At 38.4% G+C, this 24,033-nt stretch overlaps 1 protein-coding gene across 5 annotated transcripts in view; it reads right to left on the bottom strand.

Moving 5' to 3' along the window:
• Positions 1 to 23,709, bottom strand: part of slc12a3 (solute carrier family 12 member 3) — a 65,194-nt gene extending 41,485 nt beyond the window's left edge. Inside the window, exons 1-11 of one of the 5 annotated variants that reach the window (XM_059992675.1) lie at positions 22,514 to 23,709; positions 20,413 to 20,544; positions 18,481 to 18,556; positions 15,664 to 15,759; positions 14,830 to 14,969; positions 12,659 to 12,769; positions 8,004 to 8,115; positions 6,502 to 6,632; positions 4,816 to 4,900; positions 1,527 to 1,681; positions 353 to 460 (exon numbers count right to left, since the gene is read on the bottom strand). In XM_059992675.1, coding sequence (XP_059848658.1) covers positions 353 to 460; positions 1,527 to 1,681; positions 4,816 to 4,900; positions 6,502 to 6,632; positions 8,004 to 8,115; positions 12,659 to 12,769; positions 14,830 to 14,969; positions 15,664 to 15,759; positions 18,481 to 18,556; positions 20,413 to 20,544; positions 22,514 to 22,825 — 1,458 coding nt within the window. In that variant the 5' untranslated portion in view covers positions 22,826 to 23,709. The remainder of the gene's footprint in view (positions 1 to 352; positions 461 to 1,526; positions 1,682 to 4,815; positions 4,901 to 6,501; positions 6,633 to 8,003; positions 8,116 to 12,658; positions 12,770 to 14,829; positions 14,970 to 15,663; positions 15,760 to 18,480; positions 18,557 to 20,412; positions 20,545 to 22,513) is intronic. The other 4 variants (XM_059992674.1, XM_059992673.1, XM_059992677.1 and 1 more) reach the window with 4 other exon arrangements.
• Between the last annotated feature and the right edge of the window lie 324 nt (positions 23,710 to 24,033).

Raw genomic sequence — 24,033 nt, 5'->3', positions numbered from 1 at the left:
TTAATACCAATGAGCTGCCAGAGCAAGTGGCTGAGGCAGACACATTAACATTTAAAAGGTACTTGTGACAGGTACATGGATTTTAAATGTCTATAAGGAGCACTGTGTAGGGAAAATTGTTTTCCCGTGCATGACTGATGAAAGAACCTCCAACACAACAAGCAGTTGACTGAATATGTGGAACACTGAAAATTACTTGAGAAAGGGCATTCAGACAAAGTAAATAAAATAGATTTCAATCAATTATAGGTGAAGTTTAATGTTCAAAAGTTAACTTTAACCAATCATCTTTGAACATTTCTGGGATGTACCAGAGTGATGTTAACAATGGCATTAACAAAATGCTTAATACCTGAAAGACTTTGGGAGCAGACACAAGGCAGGCAAGAGCTGAAGACAGAGTAGCTCCAAAGATCCCAGCTGTAATCAATGGTGCAAATCCAGACACCATACTCATTGTCTTAATAAATAAAAAAGAGAAAAGGCTGACATTTTAAGAGTTACTGAAATTATGCTAATGGTCATGAATATTGTTGTTAACGTTAAACAGGATGAATGAATGACCCCAGCATAACACTAAGAGTGGAGAACTGTATATGTACTACTGGTCCAGAAGAGAAGGATAATTCCATCAAGTCAACTACTGCTCCAATATCTTATCCTTAAAAAGTGAAGGAAAACATTGTTGACACTACAGTGCTTACAGAGAGATCATGTTCTGTCAATACTGTTCAACTCAATGCAATGAGTTCACCAGAATGAATTATATATTTGTATGAAGAAGCAGAAAAAGCCAATATGAAGAGGAGGACATGATTTTGCAAGGGGTACAAGAACAAACTGGGGAGCATATGTGCCTATTCTTTTGAAATGACAGGACTGATAAAGAAAATGGTTAAAAATGCATACAAGCTTGATAAATAGAGGCAAAGATGAAGGAAGTCACAAGCAACTTTTATAAAACATTAATTTGATCAGTAATGGATTTTTAAGCCTGGTTCTGGTCAGCACACTTTAGGGAAGACTTGATGGCTTTGTTGGATGGGGCAATTTATGTTTTTTTTATACATACATACATAGAAGAGTGGTAGTGCTTGGAGCAGGCTGTAATAGCATTGTGCTAACCACTAAACTACCCACCAATTATCAATCTGCTCATTATGACTGGTGAGGTCCTCCCTGCCTTTACTTTCTTTCTTTTTCAATCTTTTTATTAATATCAACATGATAAGATTAATACATAGTTATTGGGATTACAAAATTGCAAAATTAAAATGAACGTAAAAGGATACATAAGCAGTAAGTACAATAAATCATGAATGATATAAATATTATATAAACAAAACAAAAAAAACTAGGTATATCATGTTGAAAAAAACAGAAAAGAGAAAAAAAGAAAAAAAAATTTTACCCTAAGAAAAACTAATCTAACAAACTAACCACTAACTAATAAAGAAAAAAAAAGGAAAAAAAAGGGGAAAAAATGGGCTGTTTATAGTATCTATAAAAAGACAAAGTAATTTTACCTGGTAGTTGTTAATGAGCCCATACTGACAAGTGCCAGTCTGTATGCAGTCAGTGAAGTTCCATCCATAGCCACAGGCAATGCCTTCACAATCCATCGACCCAGGAGCTATGGTGTCATTCACTTTACCAGAGGCATCAAGTACCACACAAGATCCTAAAACAAAGGACAAGTGGCGTTGTTTTAAGATACATAAATGTATCAATGTCACATTCTGAACAAAAGACCGCAGGAGAAATCTCATTTGAAAAGATGCAAGGCTGTAAGAGGTGGAGGATATTCCCTTGAAACCACAATTCTTATTTTGGCATCATTTACGTGAGAGAATCTCATGAGCAGAATCAAAGTTCAAATTAAGTTTATTATCAAGGTACATATAATCACTTTATACAACCCTGAGATTCACTCCCTTGGGAACATACTCAATAAATCCAATAACTATAATAGAATCAATGAAAGACCACACCAACAGGTCGAACAACCAGTAGCAAAAGACACCAAACTGTGCAAACACAGAAAAAAATTGTAATCATAATAATAAGTAATAAACAGGGAACATGAGATGAAGAGTCCTTGAAAGTGAGTCCATTGGTTGTGGAAACATTTCAATGATGAGTCATATGAAGTTGAGAGAAGTTATTCCCTCTGGTTCAAGACCCTGATGGTTGAGGAGTAATAACTGTTCCTGAACCTGGTGGTGCAGGTCCTGAGGGTCCTGTACCTTCTTCCTGATGGCAACAACGAGAAGACAGCATGACCTGGGTCCCTGATAATGGATGTTGCTTTCCTGCAAAATGGCCACTTATACAACACAGGCTTAGAAAAGATCAGGTCTCTAAAGCAAAGACTTGATTGGTCCAGCATCACACTGTCACACACTGGCTTGATGCACGTCCCACCAACTCTTCTCACCATTCCCCAGAGCTTTATAAACATGAGCTTTTACAATCTTTGTGTGTCTGTCAGTATCAAATGATGATTGTGGTATTGCTATCAAATGTTTGCACTCTTGGTCAAATCTACACACTATCTCCATTTATAGGAAAGAAACTCAAAGCAAGGAACAAGTATAATTCCCATGAAACAAAATGACTGAAAAGTCAGTGCAAACTCGAACAGACCCATAAATGCACTGAAATCAGAGTCATTTTACAACGATCTTCCTCAACCAAGGCTGTGCTGGGACACATAAGGTAACTGTAAATTTACTTTCATTAAGAGGCATTCTTGAGATATACAAAAAACGTAAATTGGTGAAGTAGGCTACACAAGATGGTCCGTATTTTATCAAGGTCTCCTTGTGGACAATTATTATTTGGGACAGGGGCTGAACAATGGGGCAGGTTGCCTGAAGTTCTTGCATGAACGTCTACAGCAAACACTGAAAGCTAATATGCTGATTCAGCAGCTTACTAAGAGAACGATACAACTATACAAGGGTTTGAGTACAGGAGTGGGGTGGGGAGGGAGGGAAGAGATCGTTTGTTTTAATTGTATAGAAAACAGTTGCAATTGTACCTAGATTATGTATGGGTCTGCTCTTCCTAATGAAGGCAAGATGTATCTGTGATAGAGGGAGTGCATAAAAGATTCAGCAGATTGATTTCTGCGAAAACAGCAGCCGTGACTCTACCTCGAACCTTAGAAGAATGAAAAGGAATGTCAATGAAAAAAACAAAATTCTTAGGGGGTTGGGGTGGAGAAGTTTGACACAATAGATATGGAACTTCCACAGTTGCTGGGCTGCCCTGCAAATCCATCATGATTGACATCTTTGAGGAGACTCTTGGGCACTCTCCCATAATTGGTTTGATGAGAATGACCTGGAGATCCAAGTGATGATTAACCACAACTGCAAAATGATCTTGGACTAGCAACTTCACCACCCAACAAGAGAAGGGCAAGTTCATACATAACCCATGACCTAAAGAACACACTGTGTGTGGAAAGAGGCAGTGCAGAAACAGTGATAGCCACGACACAGGTTGATACCTCAAGTGCTGTCAAAAGTTATCAATGACCCAAACGCCACTGAGCCCACTCTGCTAAGAGCCAAGAACAGAGGTGAACTCAAGGACAGTACGGCAGACAGCATTCATTGTATGAAACAGAAGTGTCCACGATTTCATCCCACAACAGCCTTTCCTGTTCAGTTTAAAAAGACCATACGGCAACGGATAATCAATGAACAAGGATCCCACTGCATTCCGGTGGAAGTTCTATATTTTGGCAGCAAGGAACTTCAATCAAATTCAAAACTGCATTGTCCTTAGCTGGAAAGATGAGGATATGCTGTGGAACGGGAAAGCCACTCGAACAACAGAACAAGAAAAATGCAGGGTTTAGCATCAACCACTGTACATGGCCATGATTGACCTCACTGAATTCTCTGATTCAGTTACTAAAGAGGTACTTGTTCATCATGTCAAGAACACTCAAGTGTAATCTGAATGTTGAAGGTGCCAACTTTGACTAAAGTGAAGTGTCATCTCTGCATTCAGATGGAAAATATTTTCTTCTGCACTATTTGTATTCACTCCCACTGTCCTGTCAATATTATGCCTCAGCTAAAACAAATGAATTATTCATTTATCTTATTGTCATGAGGGAGAACATTTGTAATAGCCTCTGACTATCCACACAATCAATGCCTCTCATCATCTTATACACCCCTATCATTCATCTCTCACCCTCCGTCACTCCAAGGAGAAAAGGCCAAGTTCACTCAACCTATCCTCATTAGACATGTTCCCCAATCCAGGCAACATCCTTGTAAATCTCCTCTGCACCCTTTCTATGGTTTCCACATCCTTTCTTTCGTGAGGCGACCAGAACCGAGCACAGTACTCCAAGTGACATCTGACCAGGATCCTATATAGCTGCAACATTACCTCTCGGCTCTTAAACTCAATCCCACAATTGATGAAGTCCAATGCACTGTACGCCCTCTTAACCAGAGAGTCAACCTGCGCAGCAGCTTTGAGTGTCCTGTGGACTCGGACCCCAAGATCCCTCTGATCCTCCACACTGTCAAGAGTCTTACCATTAATGCTATACTCTGTCATCATATTTAACTACCAAAATGAACCAACTCACACTTATCTTAATTAAGTTAATAATTAGTGATCAATAATTAAGTCAAACAATAAGAAAAAATGGGACTGGATCATTTGTACTAATCAGCTTTTAATTAAGGAGAGTAAATAGCATATATTTTAATAGCAAAAGCAAGCTTAGGCACTGCATAGCAATGTGATAACAGTAAATAAAAACTGCCCTATAAAACTTACCAATAGTGATAGAAATTATAAGGTAGGAAAGTGCTGTCCAAAAAATGGCAAACAAGGTTCCCTTGGGGATGGCTACAGCAGGATCCTATGAGTGAAGTGCAACGGGAATAAGGCTAAGTGACACATTGGGAGACAAATGACTATAAGGCAGAACCCACCATTGACATTTCTGTATCACCAATAACCCAGTATTTATCTTTCAAATTCCATTTTTGTCCACATTTAAAGATTGCTCAGAAAGAACATATATTATACATTTTAAGCATTCACTTTGAATTGTTAATCATAATTCAATTAAAAATTTCCTACAGATTAGTACCATGTATAGATAGCAATATTAAGAGTGGAGTTTGAGTGTCTCATAAATTATTGTTACTACTCCTGATTTAGACAAATGGCACTGAAAATGGGTTTAAGGAATTTGTGCAGATGAAAGACAAATTTGGTTAACAGATAGAACACATTTGGAGACTGATGGAGTACTGCATTTGAAATAAGAACATTAGATAATATTAACCAGCAACCATGGTTGCTTAACTAATTGCTCAAAACTGCTATGAAATATTTTCTGCTTTCAAGAATTAAACCCACACAACCTGGTTGTATTTGATTGACTTGGGTTCCAATAGGTATCAAGGAATTGAATTCACCTTCTTGCATTTCGAAAATGACCTGAATGTATTTGAACTGCTGGTTGGTTCAAGGTCAGATCAGGTCTCAAGTTATGACAGTTTCACAATTGGCCTTCAACTTGGCTTCAAGTTTTGGTGAGTGCATTCAAATGAAATAATGTAGTCTGAAAAATCATTTGCAGGTTGGTTCTATCACACTTGAAAAGACTGTTGTCTCTTTAAGCAGGTCCAGCTTTGTTTAGCTCAATTCATCCTGTCTTGTGTTGCTTTCTCAATTGATTATATTCATTCTACACAGGCATACTTTAAGTCTGTGTAGAATGTGATTTCCCCTCTCCCTCCCCCTTTCAAATCTCCTATTATCTTTTCTTTCAGTTAGTCCTGATGAAGGGTCTCAGCCCGAAACATCGACAGTGCTTCTCCCTATAGATGCTGCCCGGCCTGCTGTGTTCCACCAGCATTTTGTGTGTGTTGTTTGAATTTCCAGCATCTGCAGATTTCCTCGTGTTTACTTTTCAAAAAGGGACTTAAGTGGATTGATATTTGGCTCAGTTCAGGGGTGTGTTTCAGTCATTATTATTATTTGACCAAACTAGGCATTTTGCTTTTCCTTAATTTAAGAAAAAAAACTTTGGGCTAAGCATTAAATTCCTGCTCTCATAATAAATCACAACTAAATTGGTAATGACAATTAAAATATCTGCATATTGATAACATTCAATAGTGTCCATATTTTTCATTATTTTTTGCTCACAACTCCTGAATTAGTAACTCATTGGTGAACTCTACATTTACACAAACAAATATGAATGGTCAAAAGTCAATGCACAAAATCTTAAAGCAAACACATAGTTGTTATAAAATGCTACCAATACAACATGAAGAACATAAAACCAGAATTTCCCTCTAGGCCACTGGTGTATCCTCCAGATAAAAATCAAGAAAATGAGCTTTACAAAAATTACAAAAGGGAGCATCATGTTCACATCAACTGCACATCATTGAGACTTGAGGAAACCATTCCTCTGTATTAAGCCATTACATTTTGAATTACCTTCAAGTCACCGGAGATGTTTGCACCTGCCAGGATCCCAGTCGCAGAGGGGAAGAAAATGGAAAACATGCCAAAGAATGACGCATCCTTACCTCGCCAGTTGGGCAAAAAGTTTTGGACAAAAATATCACCTGCAAAGCAAAATCAGCACCGAGGGTTGAACCAATTCATTTGCCACATCTCTTAATGGAAAATCAAATTCATTTTCTTTTCTGATGAATGTTATACTGGATACTGCTACCAATTGTAAAACTCTAAGAAACTGCAAAATTGCTTGCAATTGTTTGAAGTTACCAAGATGGGAGCAATAGGCTATTAAAAGAGTGGATTTTAGCAGCAGAACCATCCAAATAACAAGCTTACTTATGCCCTCTTTGTGCTCTCTCTCAGCAAAGCAGTCCACCCGTCCCTCCTATTTCTATTTATCCTTACATCTTCTCTCTTGCGTGTCCTTCATCTGCTCTTGATTGCCAAATACCTACACCAGGGCAATTTACCATCAGCAAATATGTGGCACGTGCATGGAAATCAGAGTACCCCTGAAGGAATTCACGGGACCATGGGGGAGAATGTGCTAACTCTGCACATACAACACTGAGGTCAGGATCAAAACTGGGCTGCTGACACTGAGGAAGGAAGCTTCAATCTGAAATCACTCATTTTACCCACTGCACTCAGTGAACAGAGAAGAATACATTTAAAACTACAAATTCATCAAAGCACTCTTGTGCTAAACTGGAAAACTGAATCCTAAACTCTTAAAGTTGTCTGTGCCATGCATCTCAAATTACATTTCCCTGTGCTCTCCTGAAGGCATTAACTTAATTGAAGTAAGGGTTCATTTAATTTTGCTGTACTTGAGTATATTCCACAATTTGCACTATAAACATAAACAATGAACATTGTCAAAAATATTAATTCACAGTAGTCAAGGAGAATGAGTGGAAATTTCATAGATGGACCATATACAAAATTATGAGGGGTATAGATATGATTTATGTTGGCAGGCTTTTTCCACTGAATTTGGATGAGAGCAGAACTAGAGGTTATGGGTTAAGGGTGAAAGGTGAATTGTTTAAGAGAAACACAAGGGGGGACTTCTTCACTCAGAGGGTGGTGAGAGTGTGGAATGAGCTGCCTGCACAAGTGCTTCTATTTCAACATTCAAGAGGAATTTGGATAGGTACATAATGGGTATGAGGAGCTATGGTCTGGGTGTAGGTTGATGGGATTAGGCAGATTAACAGTTCAGCACGGACTAAATGGACCAAAGGGCCTGTTTCTGTGCTGTAGTGTTCTGCAACTATGACCCTAAACACCATATACAATGAAAGATAATGAGCAGATGGGAGGTCTAGAGCTACAGATTACATCAAGTACTAATGTATCATGTTAAGAGGCTGCTCAATAAGTTGGCCACACTTAAATTCAGAGGAAATAATTGACTGTGATTTTGCAATCATAAAACATAGTTTAAAAATAAGCCACCTCATCTTACGAACCTCGATAACTGAAGTAGCCTTTGGCCTGTTTCTCCATCGACGGTGGGATAATTGTCCCCACAATATAATTTGCAAGGGACACGAGGATCACGAAGAAGAAGCCAACTTGTGCCTGTCAGGAGGGAAAATAGAGGAGGGTTTGCCATGTAATAAAGAAAACAAGGTGTGATTTAATTTTGCTCCTGTTCACTCATATTCCTTTTGCAGCACACTGCTCACCACCATTTGTCAGTACACAGATCATTGGGTTTTGACAAAATAAATACCCCTTTCATTTGGTGATGGCTGTTAAATGCCCAATCCTCATTCTGTTACTTAAAAGCTAAAAAAAGGCCATTATATGGAACCATCAAACCTTGCTACGTTATCCCTTGCTTTCCCTCCCTGGATGAAATTTATTGCTTCAGCATGAAGTTCTATCTAGCAACCTGAATAGAAGTACTTTTAAAATAACATTTGAGTTGCAAGGAGAGACTCGATAGGCAGGGGCTGCTTCTCTAAGGGACCTTAGAGAGGTTTATACTGCCATAAAGGGCACAGATGAAATAGATTGTCACAGTCTCTTTCTCAGGGTAGTCTAAAACTTCAATTCCCAGGTTCTTCCCTGAATTACTTCCAATTTTTTCCTCAAATAAGGGGAATTGTTTGAGGTGCCCTAGATGTGTCTCACAATTGTATAGTTGCAGTTAGAAGCTTCTCTACTTTTACATTCCAATCCTCTTGAACTAAAAGACAACTCTCCTTCCTGCCTGTTGCACTCATGTATTGCTTTTCCGTCCGTTGTGCACAATGAGCCACTAATCTCTTTATGCTGCAGCTTTTTGCAGTTCTTCAATTAAACATGGTCCTTTATTCTTCCATAATTAACAATTTCACATTTTTTCCCACATTCTATTCACCGGTTATTTTGCCTGCTGATGTATCAACATCTCTCTGAGAACTGGGTCTCATCTGTGCAGCTCCCTTTTGCACTTATTTCTGTTGTCTGCATATTTGGCTCTTTTTAGTTCCTTCCTGTGTGCAATATGTATATTCTAAACAGCTTTGACCCCACCACTGATCCCCCTAGAACCACACTAGTTATTGTTCGTCATCCTGAAAATGATTCTTTTTTCCCACTAGCTACTTCTTACCTCCATCCATGCTCATATCCAATAGCACAGGTTCCAAACTATGACAATCTTTTGTGAGATATCTCATTGAATGGCTTCTGGAAGACTAAATGTTCCCCTCTGTCCACTCTGGTTGAAACTTCTCCAAAAACTCAAATACATTTGTCAGGTATGATTTCTCCCTCAGGAAGCCAAGACCACTCTACTTAATTCACTAGTGTGTTTTTCCCCTACTTGTGCTGAAATTATTTGCTTAACAATTGATTTGAATATTTTCTCCATAGTAGGTACTAGGCTCAACAAACAATCTGCTGGAAGAACTCAAGAACTCATGCTGAGCAGCATTTGTGGAAGTAAGGGAACTATTGATGCTTCAGCTCGATACCCTGCATCAGGATCTCTTTGTTCTGATTCAAGGGTTTCAACCCAAACATAAACAATTTCTTTCTCCCTCAGATACTCCATAAGACCATAAGAAATAGGAGCAGAATTAGGCCATTTGGCCCATCGAGTCTGCTCTGCCTTTATTCTTTGATTGATCCTTTATTCCTTCCTCAGCTTCAATCCACGGCCTCCCCATACACTTTGATGCTGAGTCCAGTCAAGAACCTGTCAAGCTCTGCCTTAAATACCCAATGACTAGGCCTCCATAGCCACCTGTGGCAATAAATTCCACAAATTCACTAGCCACTGGTTAAAGAAATTTCTCTGCATCTGTTTTAAGTGGATGCCCCTCTATCCTGAACCTGTACCCTCTTGTCCTAGACTCCACCACTATGGGGAACATCCTTTTCACATCTACTCTGTCTAGGCTTTTCAATGACATCCCTCCCTCATCCTTCTAAATTCCAGTGAGTACTGACTCAGAGCTATCAAATGTTCCTCATATGATAACCCCTTTATTCCCAGAATCATCCTTCTGAACCTCCTCTGAACCTACCCCAATGCCAGCACATCTTTTCTTAGACAAAGAGCCCAAAACTGTTCACAATACTCAAGGTGAGGCCTCACCAGTGCCTTATAAAGCATCAGCATCACATCCCTGCTCTTGTATTCTAAACCGCTAACATTGAATGAATGAATTAATGAATGCTAACATTGCATTTGTCTTCCTCACCACCGACTCAACCTGCAAGTTAACTTTTAGGGTGTTCTGCACAATGACTGCCAATTCCCTTTACATCCTAGATTTTTGGATTTTTTCCCAGTTTAGAAAATAGTCTGCACATTTATTTCTACTACCGAAGTGCATGACCATGCATTTTCCAACATTGTATTTCATTTGCCACTTTCTTCCTCATTCTCCTAATCTGTCTAAGTCCTTCTGCAGCCTACCTGTTTCCTCAACACTACCTGTCCCTCCACCAATCTTCGGATCATCTGCAACTTGGCACCAAAGCCATCTATTCCATCATCTAAATCATTGATATATAGCATAAAAAGTGGTCTCAATACCAAGCCCTGAAGAACACCACTAAGTCACTAGCAGCCAACCAGAAAAGGATCCTTTTATTCCCACTCGCTGCCTCCTATCAATCAGCCAATGCTCTACCCATCTTTTCTGTAATTCCACGGGTTCTTAACTTAGTAAGCAGCCTTATGTGTGGCACCTTGTCAAAGGCTTTCTGAAAGTCCAAATATACAACATCCACTGCATCCATTTTATCTATCCTACTTGTAATCTCCTCGAAGAATTCCAACTGGTTCATCAGGTAAGATCTTCCCTTAAGGAAACCATGCGTTCTCACCAAATACTCCATAACCTCATCCTTAACAATTGTTTCCAACATTTTCCCAACCACTGAGGTCAAGCTAACTATCTATAATTTCTTTCTGCTGCCTTCCTTCTTTCTTAAAGAGGAGAGCGACATTTGCAATCTTCCAGTCTTTTGGCAATGATTTTTGTAAGATCGTTACTAATGCCTCCACAATCTCTGCCGCTACCTCTGGTCCATGTGACTTATCTACCCTTAGGTCTTTCAGCTTTTTGAGCACCTTCTCCCTTGTAATAGTAACTGCACCAACTTCTCTTCCCTCACACCCTTCAATATCTAGCACACTGCTAGTGTCTTCCACTGTGAAGACTGATGCAAGATACTCATTTAGTTCATCTGCCATCTCCTTGTCCTGTTATTATTTCTCGGGCCTCATTTTCTAGTGGTCCTAATCCACTCTCATTTCTTGTTTTTTACATATTGAAAAAGCTTTTACTATCCACTTTGATATTGTTTGCTACCTTGCTTTGATATTTCATCTTTCTCTCCTAATGATGCTTAGTTACTCTCTATAGCATTTTAAAAGCTTCTCAATCCTCTATTTATCAATAAATTTTGCTTTGTTATATGCCCTCTCTTTTGTTTTTACATTAGCTTTGATTTCCCTTGTCAGCCACAGTCGCATTATTTTGCCATCTGAGAACTTCTTCCTTTTTGGAATACATCTATCCTGCACATTCCTCATTTTTCCTAAAAGCTCACACCATTGTTACTCTGCTGTCATCCCTGCCAGCATCTCCTTCCAATTTACTTTGGCCAACTCCTCTCTCATACCACTGTAATTTCCTTCACTCCACTGAAATACAGCTACATCAGACTTTACTTTCTCCCTATCAAATTTCAAGCTGAACTCAATCATATTGTGATCATTGCTTCCTAAGGGTTCTTTTACCTTAAGCTCCCTAATCACCTCCGGTTCATTACATAACACCCAATCCAGCTGATCCCCAAGTAGGCTCAATGGCAAACTGCTCCAAAAATCCATCTAACTCTTGAGATCCATGTCCAACCTGATTTTCCTAATCAACCTGCACGTTGAATTCTCCCATGACTATCATAACATTGCCCTCTTTGCACACTTTTCTTTACTTCCTGTTGTAACCTGTGGTCCACATCCCAGCTACTGTTAGGATATCAGTATGTAACTGCCATCTAGGTCCTTTTACCCTTGTAGTTTCTTAACTCAACGCACAAGGATTCAACATCTTCAAGTCCTATGCTACATCTTTCTACTGATTTGATGCCATTCTTTACCAGCTGAGCCACACCACCCCCTCTGCCTACCTTCCTATCCCTCAGATACCACATGTAACCTTGGAAATTCAGCTCCCAAGTACAACTATCCTTCAGCCACAATTCATTGATAGCCACAATATCATACCTGATGATGTGTAATAGTGCAACAAGATCATCCACCTTATTTCTTATACTCCATGCATTGAGATTGACACTGAGTACTGCATTTGCCACCCTTTTTGATTCTGCATCCCCTATGCACAGATACTCACCCTGAGCTCCTGAGCAAATTGTTGCTCCAGATTCCAGCATTTGCTTTCCTTGCATTTCCAAAGATATTTGGTTAGTTGGCTGATAACTACTTTATAAAAATCTCCCTTTGTGAGTAAACGTACACACTAGCAGTTTTCCAATTCTCCGGTAATTCTCCAAAATCTAAGATTTTGCTTCGGAAAATCACAACTATGTTAGCCAGATTCTACGTGAGCGCATTTGGGATTTATTTGTGTAAAGTTTGTTTCTGTGACCTTACCTTTGCTTCCCATTCCATCCCAGCCAGTGAAATCCCGAGCAGCACTGTGACTGTTATGACTCCAATAATCCGGATGTCGTTCGTGGGATCCACAATTGTTGCACTGTGCTCCTGTTAAAAATAAATCTAAATTAATGGGAGTTCCACATAAAGGAATTATGTTTCAGATTATAGAAACATTAAGAATGTAATTTTAGATACTGTGGAATAATTTTCTTACCCAGTTAACAACAAAGGCATTGCATAAATTCAGTACATATGATTTCAATTTGGAACTACTGGGACTTCTGGAGGCAAAGTCAGCTGTATAGAACTGCAAAAGAGTACCATACATAATTCTGCTAGTTCTATTTTGGCAAGGAATGAAACTCTGAAGCCTGAAAATTGCCAGTGTTTCACAGTGACTATTTGCCCATGCAAATGTCAGAAGATACATGCACCCAAAAGTGGAAGGCCAAACCATGCTACTTAGTGCATTCTGCACAGACTCCAGAGCATAAACTTGCTGCAGCATCCTAGCATTCAGACCACGAGTTCGCTTATTTCAACAAGATTTTATGGCAGTGAGGAAGAATGCCAGGATAAGGCAAGTTACAATTTTACCTTTTACTGCACTATATTTTTAAGTTCATTTTTGGTGATATCAGATTTTTTTTTTAGAAAGGATGGAGGATCAGGATGAACTTTATCGGTAATGTATACAGGATTTTGCTGTAGTGCATTAGCACAAGGTACAACAAAACAACATTCAACAATTATAAATAATAAAGAATTATAGAAAAATAAAGCTAGAGGTTAAAGTATGCAATAAAAATTGCTTTTAAAATTTCTCATTGCACATTTCATTTTACTATGGTTTTCAAAAGTTTCTGATCAAGAAAAATTTAAAACACTGATGGATGGCATATCTTGAAAAAGTAATCAGCCTCCACGACTAGTTTCACATTTAACTGTCTCACTTTCTAAATATAAAATATAGTGAAGTAGGATTCTTTGGAGCTAATCTACAGAACATTGTGCATCATGTCAGATCAAAAGGAAAATTCCAAATCCTGTCAACAATTTACTAAAAATTACAAACCACGATTGTGCGACTAAAAATAGTATTTGTCCCCTTTGCAATTACTACGCTAACTTTCCTCAAGTGCAATATAAGTATCACCAAGTGTGGGCAGCAGTCTTTAATTAACAAATCCTGGTGAAAAATGCAGTTTCAATTTGTGACCAAAAATAAGCTAATTCGAGCTCCTGGTCGATACGAGGTACAAGGATAATCTTTTGATTTGGTATGAGCAGAACCATCTGTGACACAAGTTTTGAAATAGCACCCCATACCATTTAAACAAACTAGTGATTTTACAGTCTCCTGAAGGATTCTGTGAGCTTGACTCTCAGGAGTGCAGTTACAGCACCTTGCAGGCAGATGAATGTTGGCTATCGCTAACAGAAGGGAGAGCCCCAATTAAAGCATCAAGCCCAATTAAAGTATAAAGACCCGAGAGCGGAGATGAACCAAGGTTCAGCCCCATTGCTCTGTGCCAGCTTAGTTCCCATCTGAACCCATTCTGTCTGCCTGTGTTTCACCCGCCTCCCTCGCTTCTTGCTACTATTACCAGGCAGAAGGTGAAGGAGTCTTGGGTCCTGCCAGGTTCGGGTGCAGGAGTCGGGTCTGCTGGGGTTCAGTAGCCTAACACCAAACAAACTCCGCAGCCTGTGGAGTCACCTTTGGGGACTCTGTAGCTCATATTCGCAGTATTACTGGTTTACATTTTTCTTATTATTTGCATGATTAGTCCTCATTTGCACATTAGATGTTCGTCTTGTTTTTCTTGGATTCTCTTTTATTTCTTTGTTTTCTTCGGCTGGCTGCATGAAATCTCAAAGTTGCATATGGTATACATATTTGGATACTTAATTTATTTTGAACTAAGCATGAGGAGAATAAGATAAATTCTGCTGTCCTCAGATATAAAGAACCTGTGACTTTCTCCAGCATTTAGAGTGCATTGCAAACTGGACAATGCTTCACCCTGGAAAACAGAGAAGTAGAAGTGCTGATCCCACTGTAGTTTCAGTCACTGTAAAGGCAGTCCTGTGCTCATTAATTTTGAGAATGGCCTTGAATGGGATCATCAAGCTAATGGGAATATGTTTAAAGCAACTTAACTTACAATAAGGAGGTCTTTTACAGTTTCAGCAAAGCCTACAGTGTGCATAGAAACTGCCACTGCATTTGCAAAAGCAAAAATGAGACCAATAGGGCCTCCAAGCTCTGGTCCAAGGCTCCTGGAGATGAGGAAATACGTTCCACCTGAAAAATAGCAACAAAGAGCAGAGGAATGAAAAATGATTTTCACAGGAATGAAAGATTCCTGGCTGTGATTTCTACTACTATGTCAGAATTTGGCTTTTAATTTATGTAGACCTTGCAATATGCTCAAGTGTCCCTGTCTTCAGTGCTTCCCTTCCCTATGGTTCAGATCTTAAATAGTGAAGAATGCTAACTTTTAAAAAAGGAAAGGCCATTTGGACTATTAACATTTACATGAAATTAAACCTAGTCACAGCAACCCAATCCTCCATTCTCCTCACATTAGAGCTCCAAAATTTGGTTCATGAAATCCACTTCTTTCTCCTATTAACCAAGGCCCTTTAACTGCTAATCATAGAAAGGTTTAATCTGAAGCAGCATCCTGCTCAACCTTAATCCAACTCCATAACCCCCCTCACAGTAATGATTGAATTGCACCTGTTTTCCCTCCCCTTTGATGGCAATAACCTCATACGCGAGGCTGTCAACTTCAGACCTGACTATTCCAATGCTGTCCTGCTGACACCCACTATAGACCTTTCAGAACTTCCAGCTCAATCGAAGATCACCTGTCCATACTCTTCCCTTCAACAATTCACATTTACTAACCAACATTGACTTTTAAATTTAAAAGAGCAGTATAAATTCTACTAGCTGAGATTGCAGTAACCAATGCAAAGTAAACAAAGTATACCTGATTTGACCTTGCCGTTAGTAGATATTGCTGATATGGATAAACCTGTGATGCTAGTTACAACTACAGACATTAAGATGATTAACCATGTCAAAGCTGCAATGGAAGCAAACAAAATCAATGTTATTGGTGTTTACATCACAATCGGAAAATATTCAGTGCTTCAAAATACCTGTAGCTGGGCTTCAAAATAGCTTAATTGATGTTAGCTTGCTTGAAATACATTCAGTGGCCACACACATGCTCGTTAACACAAATATCTAATCAGCCAATCACTTGACAGTGACAAAACACATAAAAGCATGCAGATATTATCAAAAGCTTCAGTTGTTACACAGACAAAACATCGGAATGGGGAAAAAATGTGATCTACGAGTAAGTGATTTAAAAATGCCTTGTTAATGAGAGAGGTCAGAGAATGGCCAGACTGGTTCAAGCTGGCAGGAAAGCGACAGCAACTCAAATAACCACACCTTTCGACAGTGTGGTGCAGAAGAGCTTCTCTGAACACACACGTCGAAGCTTGAAGTGGATGGGCTACAGCTGCATAGGTCCACAGACATACACTCAGTGGCCACTTTATTATGCACAGGAGGTACCTGTTATGATATTGGTCCAGGATAAGGGTATCATTGAGTGGTACAGATGACAACACTTAGTGAAAACTTAACACAAATGCCGCTCGGCTGGGGTGCTCACTTGAACATTGTTTGCTTCTCTTTATTTTTCCCTAACATTTAGTTTAGCTGCTAATGAAGTGATGACCTCATTAATTTATCTCCCAATTCTGATACTTAACCGTCTCTTTAAATCCTACCAACATGTAGGCTTCCATTCCTTCCACAAATGTGTTCCTCACACATGAGATTAAACTGTGGTCACATAATATCAACAAGTTTCAATAATTAACCATTTTCTTCCCCCAAGCTATCAGACTCCTCAATACCCAGAGCCTGGACTGACACCTTACTGCCCTATTGTCCTTTTTATTATTTATTGTAATGCCTGCACTGTTTTGTGCACTTTATGCAGTCCTGGGTAGGTCTGCAGTCTAGTGTAGTTGCGTAGTTGTTAATTTTTCTGTGTTGTTTTTTTACGTAGCTCAGACTAGTTTTTGTACTGTGTCATGTAACACCATGGTCCTGAAAAACGTTGTCTGATTTTTACTATGTACTGTACATAGTAGTTATGGTCAAAATGACAATAAAGGTGACTTGACTTTAATGTAATAAGACATCTCAATGACATTACATCATATGAGGTGATATTCGGACATTGTTACAAGTTTGGATGTTGCAAAGTTGTATCAAGTTGATAACTACGAAAGTGAGTGTTCATATCTGGCAAATAAAGTTGATTCTTGATCCTTTATTTCACAAAGCTGGCTCTACTTTAATTCTCATTAAGGCAGAACTCATTCAATGTTCACAGGCATATCCCAGCTGAGTTCAGTCCTGCCCTGTCCTCATGAAACACAGGCAAATCATGGATTTGTTGGGCGGTGATCCCAACTAATTTTCGGCTGGTGTCAAGGCATTAAAGGGTCAAAGTCACCATCTCAGCAAGGAGCAAAGATCATTTTGTGAATAATGCACCACATTCACGCTCACCCAAGGGAGCCAGTGAAACTATTTTAAAATACATTTTAAAAGAAATAATCATTTATAAGAATATTCAGTACACATCATGACACAATATAACATTATTCCATAGCTGTATTTTCTGTTTTAGTGTGAGAAACACTCGAGAATGTCATCCCCGTATCACAGTCTCTGCGGAGTAATTAATTGTTAAAATATTGTCTCGTTTTTATTTAGATATATCTCCGTATTGTGATAAATGTAATAATGGAGAAGCTTCACTCATTCATATGTTTTGGACATGCCTGAGTCTTGGAAGATATTGGAAAGAAGTATTTCAAACTTTCTCAATACTTTTCAAAGTAAACTTTAAGCCTAATGCTTTGACCGTTTTATTTGGTATTGTTGGAGGAAAGGATATTATTTTGGAGTTATCTGACTTGCACACTTTGGCTTTTATTTCTCTCATGGCCAGAAGGATGCTCTTGCTTAAATGGAAAGATGCGCCTCTCCTACTCACACCCAATGGTTACGTGATGTGATGTCATGTTTAAATTTAGAGAAGATTCGATATTGTGGGGACCTTTTCTGAATTATTTTCAAAACCTTTGATTTGCTGTTAAAGCACAGATGATGACTAATTTTTTTTTTCGTTTTTCCCTTGTTAATCAGCTTCAGTCTTGGTAGTGGGTTAGATTTTTTTAATATAATAAAATTACTATATTTCAATGTTATGAATTAATCAATCTGTATGAATATAGGGTAAGGAGTCTTTATATGCAATTTAGCATAATGTATTGATATATATTTTTTTCTTGTACTGTACTCTATTCTTATATGTAAATTAATAAAAATATTGGAAAAGAAAATATTTGCAAACAAGGAAATTGTAAACAAAACTGAAGCATGTTAATGCTTTATCAATGAGATTCAAATAATCATTCAAACACCTCTCTATTTTAAAAAGTAAACACTTCAATTGAATCAATGTTGGCAAAATGGCAGAGCTGGTAGACCCACTGCCCCACAGCACCAGAGACCCTGGCTTAATCTTCACCCCAAAGACATGAGAGCTGGTAGACTTGTCCCCAGCGTGTAGGTTAGTGGTAGAATCTGGGGGAAGTTGAGGAGAAAATTAGAATAAAATGGGAATTAATTTAGCAATGGCAAAATTAAAACTTAATGGCCAGTGTTGACTCTGTTGGCGCTGAATCTCTTAACATAAATGTTCACTTGCCTATTCCAGCCTGTGCAGTAATCCAAGATAGCCGTAAATACAGAATAACTCCCCAGATATTCAGCATACATCGAACCTAAGTAGGAAAACAATAATAATTATAGCAAATGCATTTAAAAAGACTTCCATATTCCAGTCAATAAGGTTAAGATTACTATGATGTACAAAATGTAATCTCTATGTAGTCTATTATATGTTGTTACCAGATGCTATCAATTGAATTACTGCTCCCTAATGTCTTGCCTGAAAAAAACAATTTAAGATACAAGTTTATGGTAAAACATATTAAGAATTCTCATGTGAAGGTTTGACAAATGAACGTCAATATGATTTTCTGGTTACTGGTGTGTTTGACACTGACCTCAGACACAAAAAAAATCACTGGTCTCTCTGGCACAGATTTTCCAGTTTCTAACCTTAATTGAATCAGATGCCTGTTAAAAGAGATCTGCAATATTTAGCATCAACTGTATTGTCCAATTGAATGAATAATTAATATTGGGGAATTCTTAGATTATTTGGATAGGCAACAATTTAGTTCAGATCCAAACAAAGTATCAGTGAGGACCTCCAGCTGACTTTTAAATTTGCCCAACTTTGTTAGCTTTAAAGCCCATCATATGAGATAATGGTAGAAAGTTGTACACGCAAAAGAAAGTTCAAACACTTTTTAAAAATAATTCACTGACTGAAGCAAACTCCACTCAAATTGTTTGTTATAGCTATTTTAGTATATTAATTAAGATATGCACAGCATGCAACACCATTTAACAAAGTGTTATATTTTCCAGTCAATTTTGCAGCAAGAATAATGTGCACATAATCAAATTTCTTGACAAAGCAGTAGGGGTTATAATGCTGCAGTCTGCTGCACAGGATGACCACAACTCCCAGGTTTCTGCATTTAACCATGTCTGTACCAACACCCACAAACTGCTACGAGCTTCAACATAATTACAGCAACCACATTTTAAATCACCCACACGATTGCAAAGATCATTAACCACTTTGTTCATTATGAAAACTGTGTTAAAAATAGTACTATAATGATCCAACTAGATACAAATTCATCCATTATACAGATTAAGGATTGATTCATGTGAATTGTACCCTATCATGTATCAGCTATTGAACGATGACTTGTCTTTTGGCTGATTTTGCTGTAAAGCTTCTTCCCCCATTTCTCAGACTTGATATCTACATTGCTAGAATGCTTGACTTTGTAAAAGAGTACATAAACAGACCGCAACTGAATGCTACTGTATGTGCTGAGTTAACTGCCAAAAAGCACAGACAACATCACAGTGATGCTCAAAAACGAGGATTGAGAGCTGTCATCTATTTTCTGAAACAACACTGGAAGAATGCATTTGCTGATTTCTTGTCAACACTAAGAGAAAATTTTAATACCTGGAACGTATAAAATGTTGGCTGAATTTGCTAAGAATACATAATGTTAGTCTTCTCACAACTATGGAGAAGCCTGAACTGATATTATTCCACTACTGACACATTATCAGATGCAGTCCAAGACAAAATCTGTTCCTCTCTCTAAAAGCAAAAAAAATCTTAAAGCGCATTAATATATTCTCCATGAATGTCTAGAAAAAATGCCAATTTTGGACTGATGAACAATCAAATTAATCCTTGAACATACAGTTAAAAAAATTGCTCATCTTCTTTCAGTTTGTCATGTCACCGCAGATTGTAATGGAAAACTGATAACATAACCAGGCAAGGACTGATCGTTTCACTATAACACATGAAAATTGTACAAATATGTGCTATGCTGTCACAGAATGACTTTACCACCTGTTGCTTGCAAATATTAGAACCTAATTGACTGTGGAGGAAAAAAAAAATCATTATAGCAAATAATACCCTCATGTACTGTGATATAGAGTAGTGGTTTTGGAAAGAAAGAGTACATACCATTACACCTTTTATCCAACCAAATCGGACGGGTTTCTCTAGAACCTTATTGCTTAGCACCCGTCCCTCCCTTTTGCCAAGTTCATCATTCGTTTCACTTTCCTGCAAGGGAGGTGAAACCTGCTCTGTGTCCTGGAAAGCAAAAGAACCACAGCACTAATTTAGAAATCCATGTTTATCTGGTAATGCAATGCATGGGCTCCAAGCACAGAATTCTGGTTGTACTATATTCCATCCTTAATACACACTTAAGACAAAAAAATGCAAAGATTCAAAATGTGAACTACCATCGGGAAACACTGATCAGAGTATTATCTAAAATATAAGCCTGCTGCTTCTGAATCTACCATATACATTTTGTGTTCTTACTTTGATCCATTTTGGACAACTTCATTGCTCCAAATAAAGCTGTATCTTATTTAGAACAACACATTGTTCAGTTACAATCATAAGATGACACAAGGTTATGCCCACCTCAACTAGCTCCTTCTGGGTAGGGGGGTATTATTAATCCATTAAATAATTCATAAATTCATTCAAGATTGGCCTCAGCTCCATCTCTGTAGCTTGTTAACTATTTCCTTGCATATGAGATTGTCAGATCCAAACATACCCAGAGCCTCCATGAACTCATGGGCTGCTGACTACAGCTTTGCTTTTATGCCAAAAACAATTTAAAAAAACAATGGCTTGCTATTTACTCTGTTTGGAGTGATTCACCCAATATCATTCTTCACCTACCAGCACACCTCATTTTAATTTTTTATGCTTAAATGGAATTCTCACAACTGCACAATTGACAAAGCTGAAGCAGCAATGGGTCACACTCCATACAACAGGCCTTTCACCATGCTGAGTATCAATCACCTGTGTACACTTATTCTACACTCTTTCACTCTTGCCAGATTTCACCCACTCGGCAAAGCTTGGCCACTCATATACATAATATGAGAATTTCAAGTAGCCAGTTAACCTACCAAGCTGCAGGCCTTGGGGATGTGGGAGGAAATAAACACCCACTTTAAACCCATGGAGTCACTAGGAGTACATGCAGACTGCATAGACAGAGGTCAGAATTGAATTGATCAAATTCAGCTTATAGCTCCTCTCCACCCCTTGTGGTGCATTGGGCGGCAAAGTTGTTTCTTCAGCATTTGTCTTTTTTTAAATGAGGCCGGATTGCTAGCTGGACACTCAACCCAGCACGATGGAAAGCATGCAAGGAGCCAGCTGAATTTGAATCTGGTACCACTCGCCTCGAAGTCTGATGTAGATGCCACTGCCAGCTGGAAGTTTCTGAATTTCTCTTTAAGATCCAGATTTGTTCTTCATCCTATGCCCTAATATGTCAAAGACAATTTTTTTCCCTTGCTCAGTCTCAATTTTGCTTTATTTTGCTCAATTTTATCTTCAATAACAACATTGCACATTTCAGAATAACAATTTACTAATTAAATGATAGTCCCTAAACACAAGTTGTTCTGCATCTCTTCTCAACTTTTGTCAATACAGATTAAAGAGCATTCTGAACTATATTTTAAACAGCACCATCACAGGATAGTAGCTGAAAGTTAGTGTCCCTAAACCCTGAGATGGCCAGGTAAGACTAGAAAATTTGATCTGTAAAACTCAGGTACCTTTAGAAATGGAACATTTCAACAGGCTGAAATAGACCTGCGGATCTGAGTCTAATGTTTAGAAGACTAACATTAGACTGAAACAGCGAGACTTTATACAACTATGTATTTTTAAAAATGGTTGAAATTAGGGTTGCCCGAAGACTCTTTAAGGGGGAAAAAGAATTAACAAATTTAAAAAGGTGCATTATTAAAAACATATGCTTTGAGCTCATGTGCAATGTTTTAAAAAACCGAGTAGGGTGTGCAGTATTTGAAAGAAATCTTTCATCTGAACTTGATGAATTTTAAAATTTGAGGTAAATTCAAATGAACTTTAAGAAACAGAGCGTATTGAAGATACATCCTGTGGTGTGTGAATCTACACTGATTAGAATCAGGTCCAAACAAAATGGTATTTATTATGTACAGGTGAATTGAAGGAAGAGCACAAGTCATTATGGACTGGGTGTGGACCCTCTTACCATCACGTAACAGCGCAGATCTGCTAGGGTCGGTCTGTTTCTCCTCTCCTCTCCTGCAGTCTGTGTGTTGGCATAATATTCGCAACAGGGCACAACATCCAGAGTGTTGTAGCCAAAAGTCCTCAAGTAAAAATTGCTGTTTTGAGTCAGGTTATTGGAGGAAATGAAGCTGCTGTCAGTGAGCTCAGGCTGGCGGCAGATGCTCATGTTGTCCTCTTCGTTGCCAATCAGAGTACTGATGGTGAACCTGCCATGGGAAATAGCTTCAGTTTCTGAGCTGGGAGACTTCACAGAGCTTACGGGATCTGCCATTGAATAGGGTCCGACTATGTGACAGCTTGAGGAAATAATGATAGCTGAAGCTTTACTGCAGTTCTTTTATATGTGAGAAACCTACAGCAGACAGGAACAGGCACGTAATGGTGCTAGTAAATTAAGTGGACCAGTACCCCAGGCATAGTAACCGGAAAAAGGTTTATTACAAAGGTCAGCAGAATGGAAATAAGTTTATTACAAAGGTCAGCAAAAATTTTTGTTCATTCCAATTTTTAAAAAAAATCTACTCACACAACTTGACCTGGAAAACCAGTAAAGAGAGGCCAAAGTTTAAACTTTTTAAAATGGAAGCAATTTACATAATACACGGTAGAATAACCGACCAGCCTCAGGAAATATTCGGAGGCAACCAAATGAATCGTTGATTAAATAATGCCAAGCAAAATTTGTTTAGTGAGGCAGAGGTAAATATGATCATGAAAACAAAACTACAACCAGATGGAATAGTACTCTTTGGTTTGAGAGGTGCAAAGCACCCATGGATTTCAGCAAAGTGGAAGATGCCCTTCCCAAAATACTACTTTGGTTGGCCCCAAATTATTGTTCATCCAATGAAGTACCTATTGCCATCAGTCAATATTCCATTTTGGGGAGCTCTTTTTGATCTGAAGAGATCAAATTGTAAACTGAGTTTCACATCTCTCAGAATGAAGCACATTTGATTTTTCTTAAGGAGCAAGTTACCCTTGCACAGAATGACTGGCTGCAGGATGGCAGGAGCCAAGATTTCAATATCATATACATGCCTGCATTTTCTACAGATAACTATACTGTGTCCATTCATGTGGACTCAGTCTATTCCATAGAACAGCAAGATGTCATCACACAACATGCTGATGTATTGGTTTCACCCTCCAAGTACCACATTGAATTAAGTAATGGTCTGTCAACAGGAAGTTGACAGTCATGCCAAGTTCTCCAATTAAATATTTAATACAATTGGCCATTTAGTCAAGTGGCAGAAGATAGACTATGAACTCCATTAAACGATAATGGGTGTTCCAAGAATAATTATTAGAATCCTGATGAAGGGTCTCAGCCTGAAACATCAGTTGTTTATTCCTCTCCTCTCCATAGATTCCCTGACCTGTTGAGTTCCTCCAGCATTTTGTGAGTGTTCTAATATGACTACTTCTCATAAGAAGTTAACACACTGCAGTTCTCATTGGGCATAAATAGAACTG

This window comes from Hypanus sabinus, chromosome 17 (genome assembly GCF_030144855.1).
Source record: "Hypanus sabinus isolate sHypSab1 chromosome 17, sHypSab1.hap1, whole genome shotgun sequence".
Lineage (NCBI taxonomy): Eukaryota > Metazoa > Chordata > Chondrichthyes > Myliobatiformes > Dasyatidae > Hypanus > Hypanus sabinus.
This window is presented reverse-complemented; position numbering and strand designations above follow the sequence as displayed.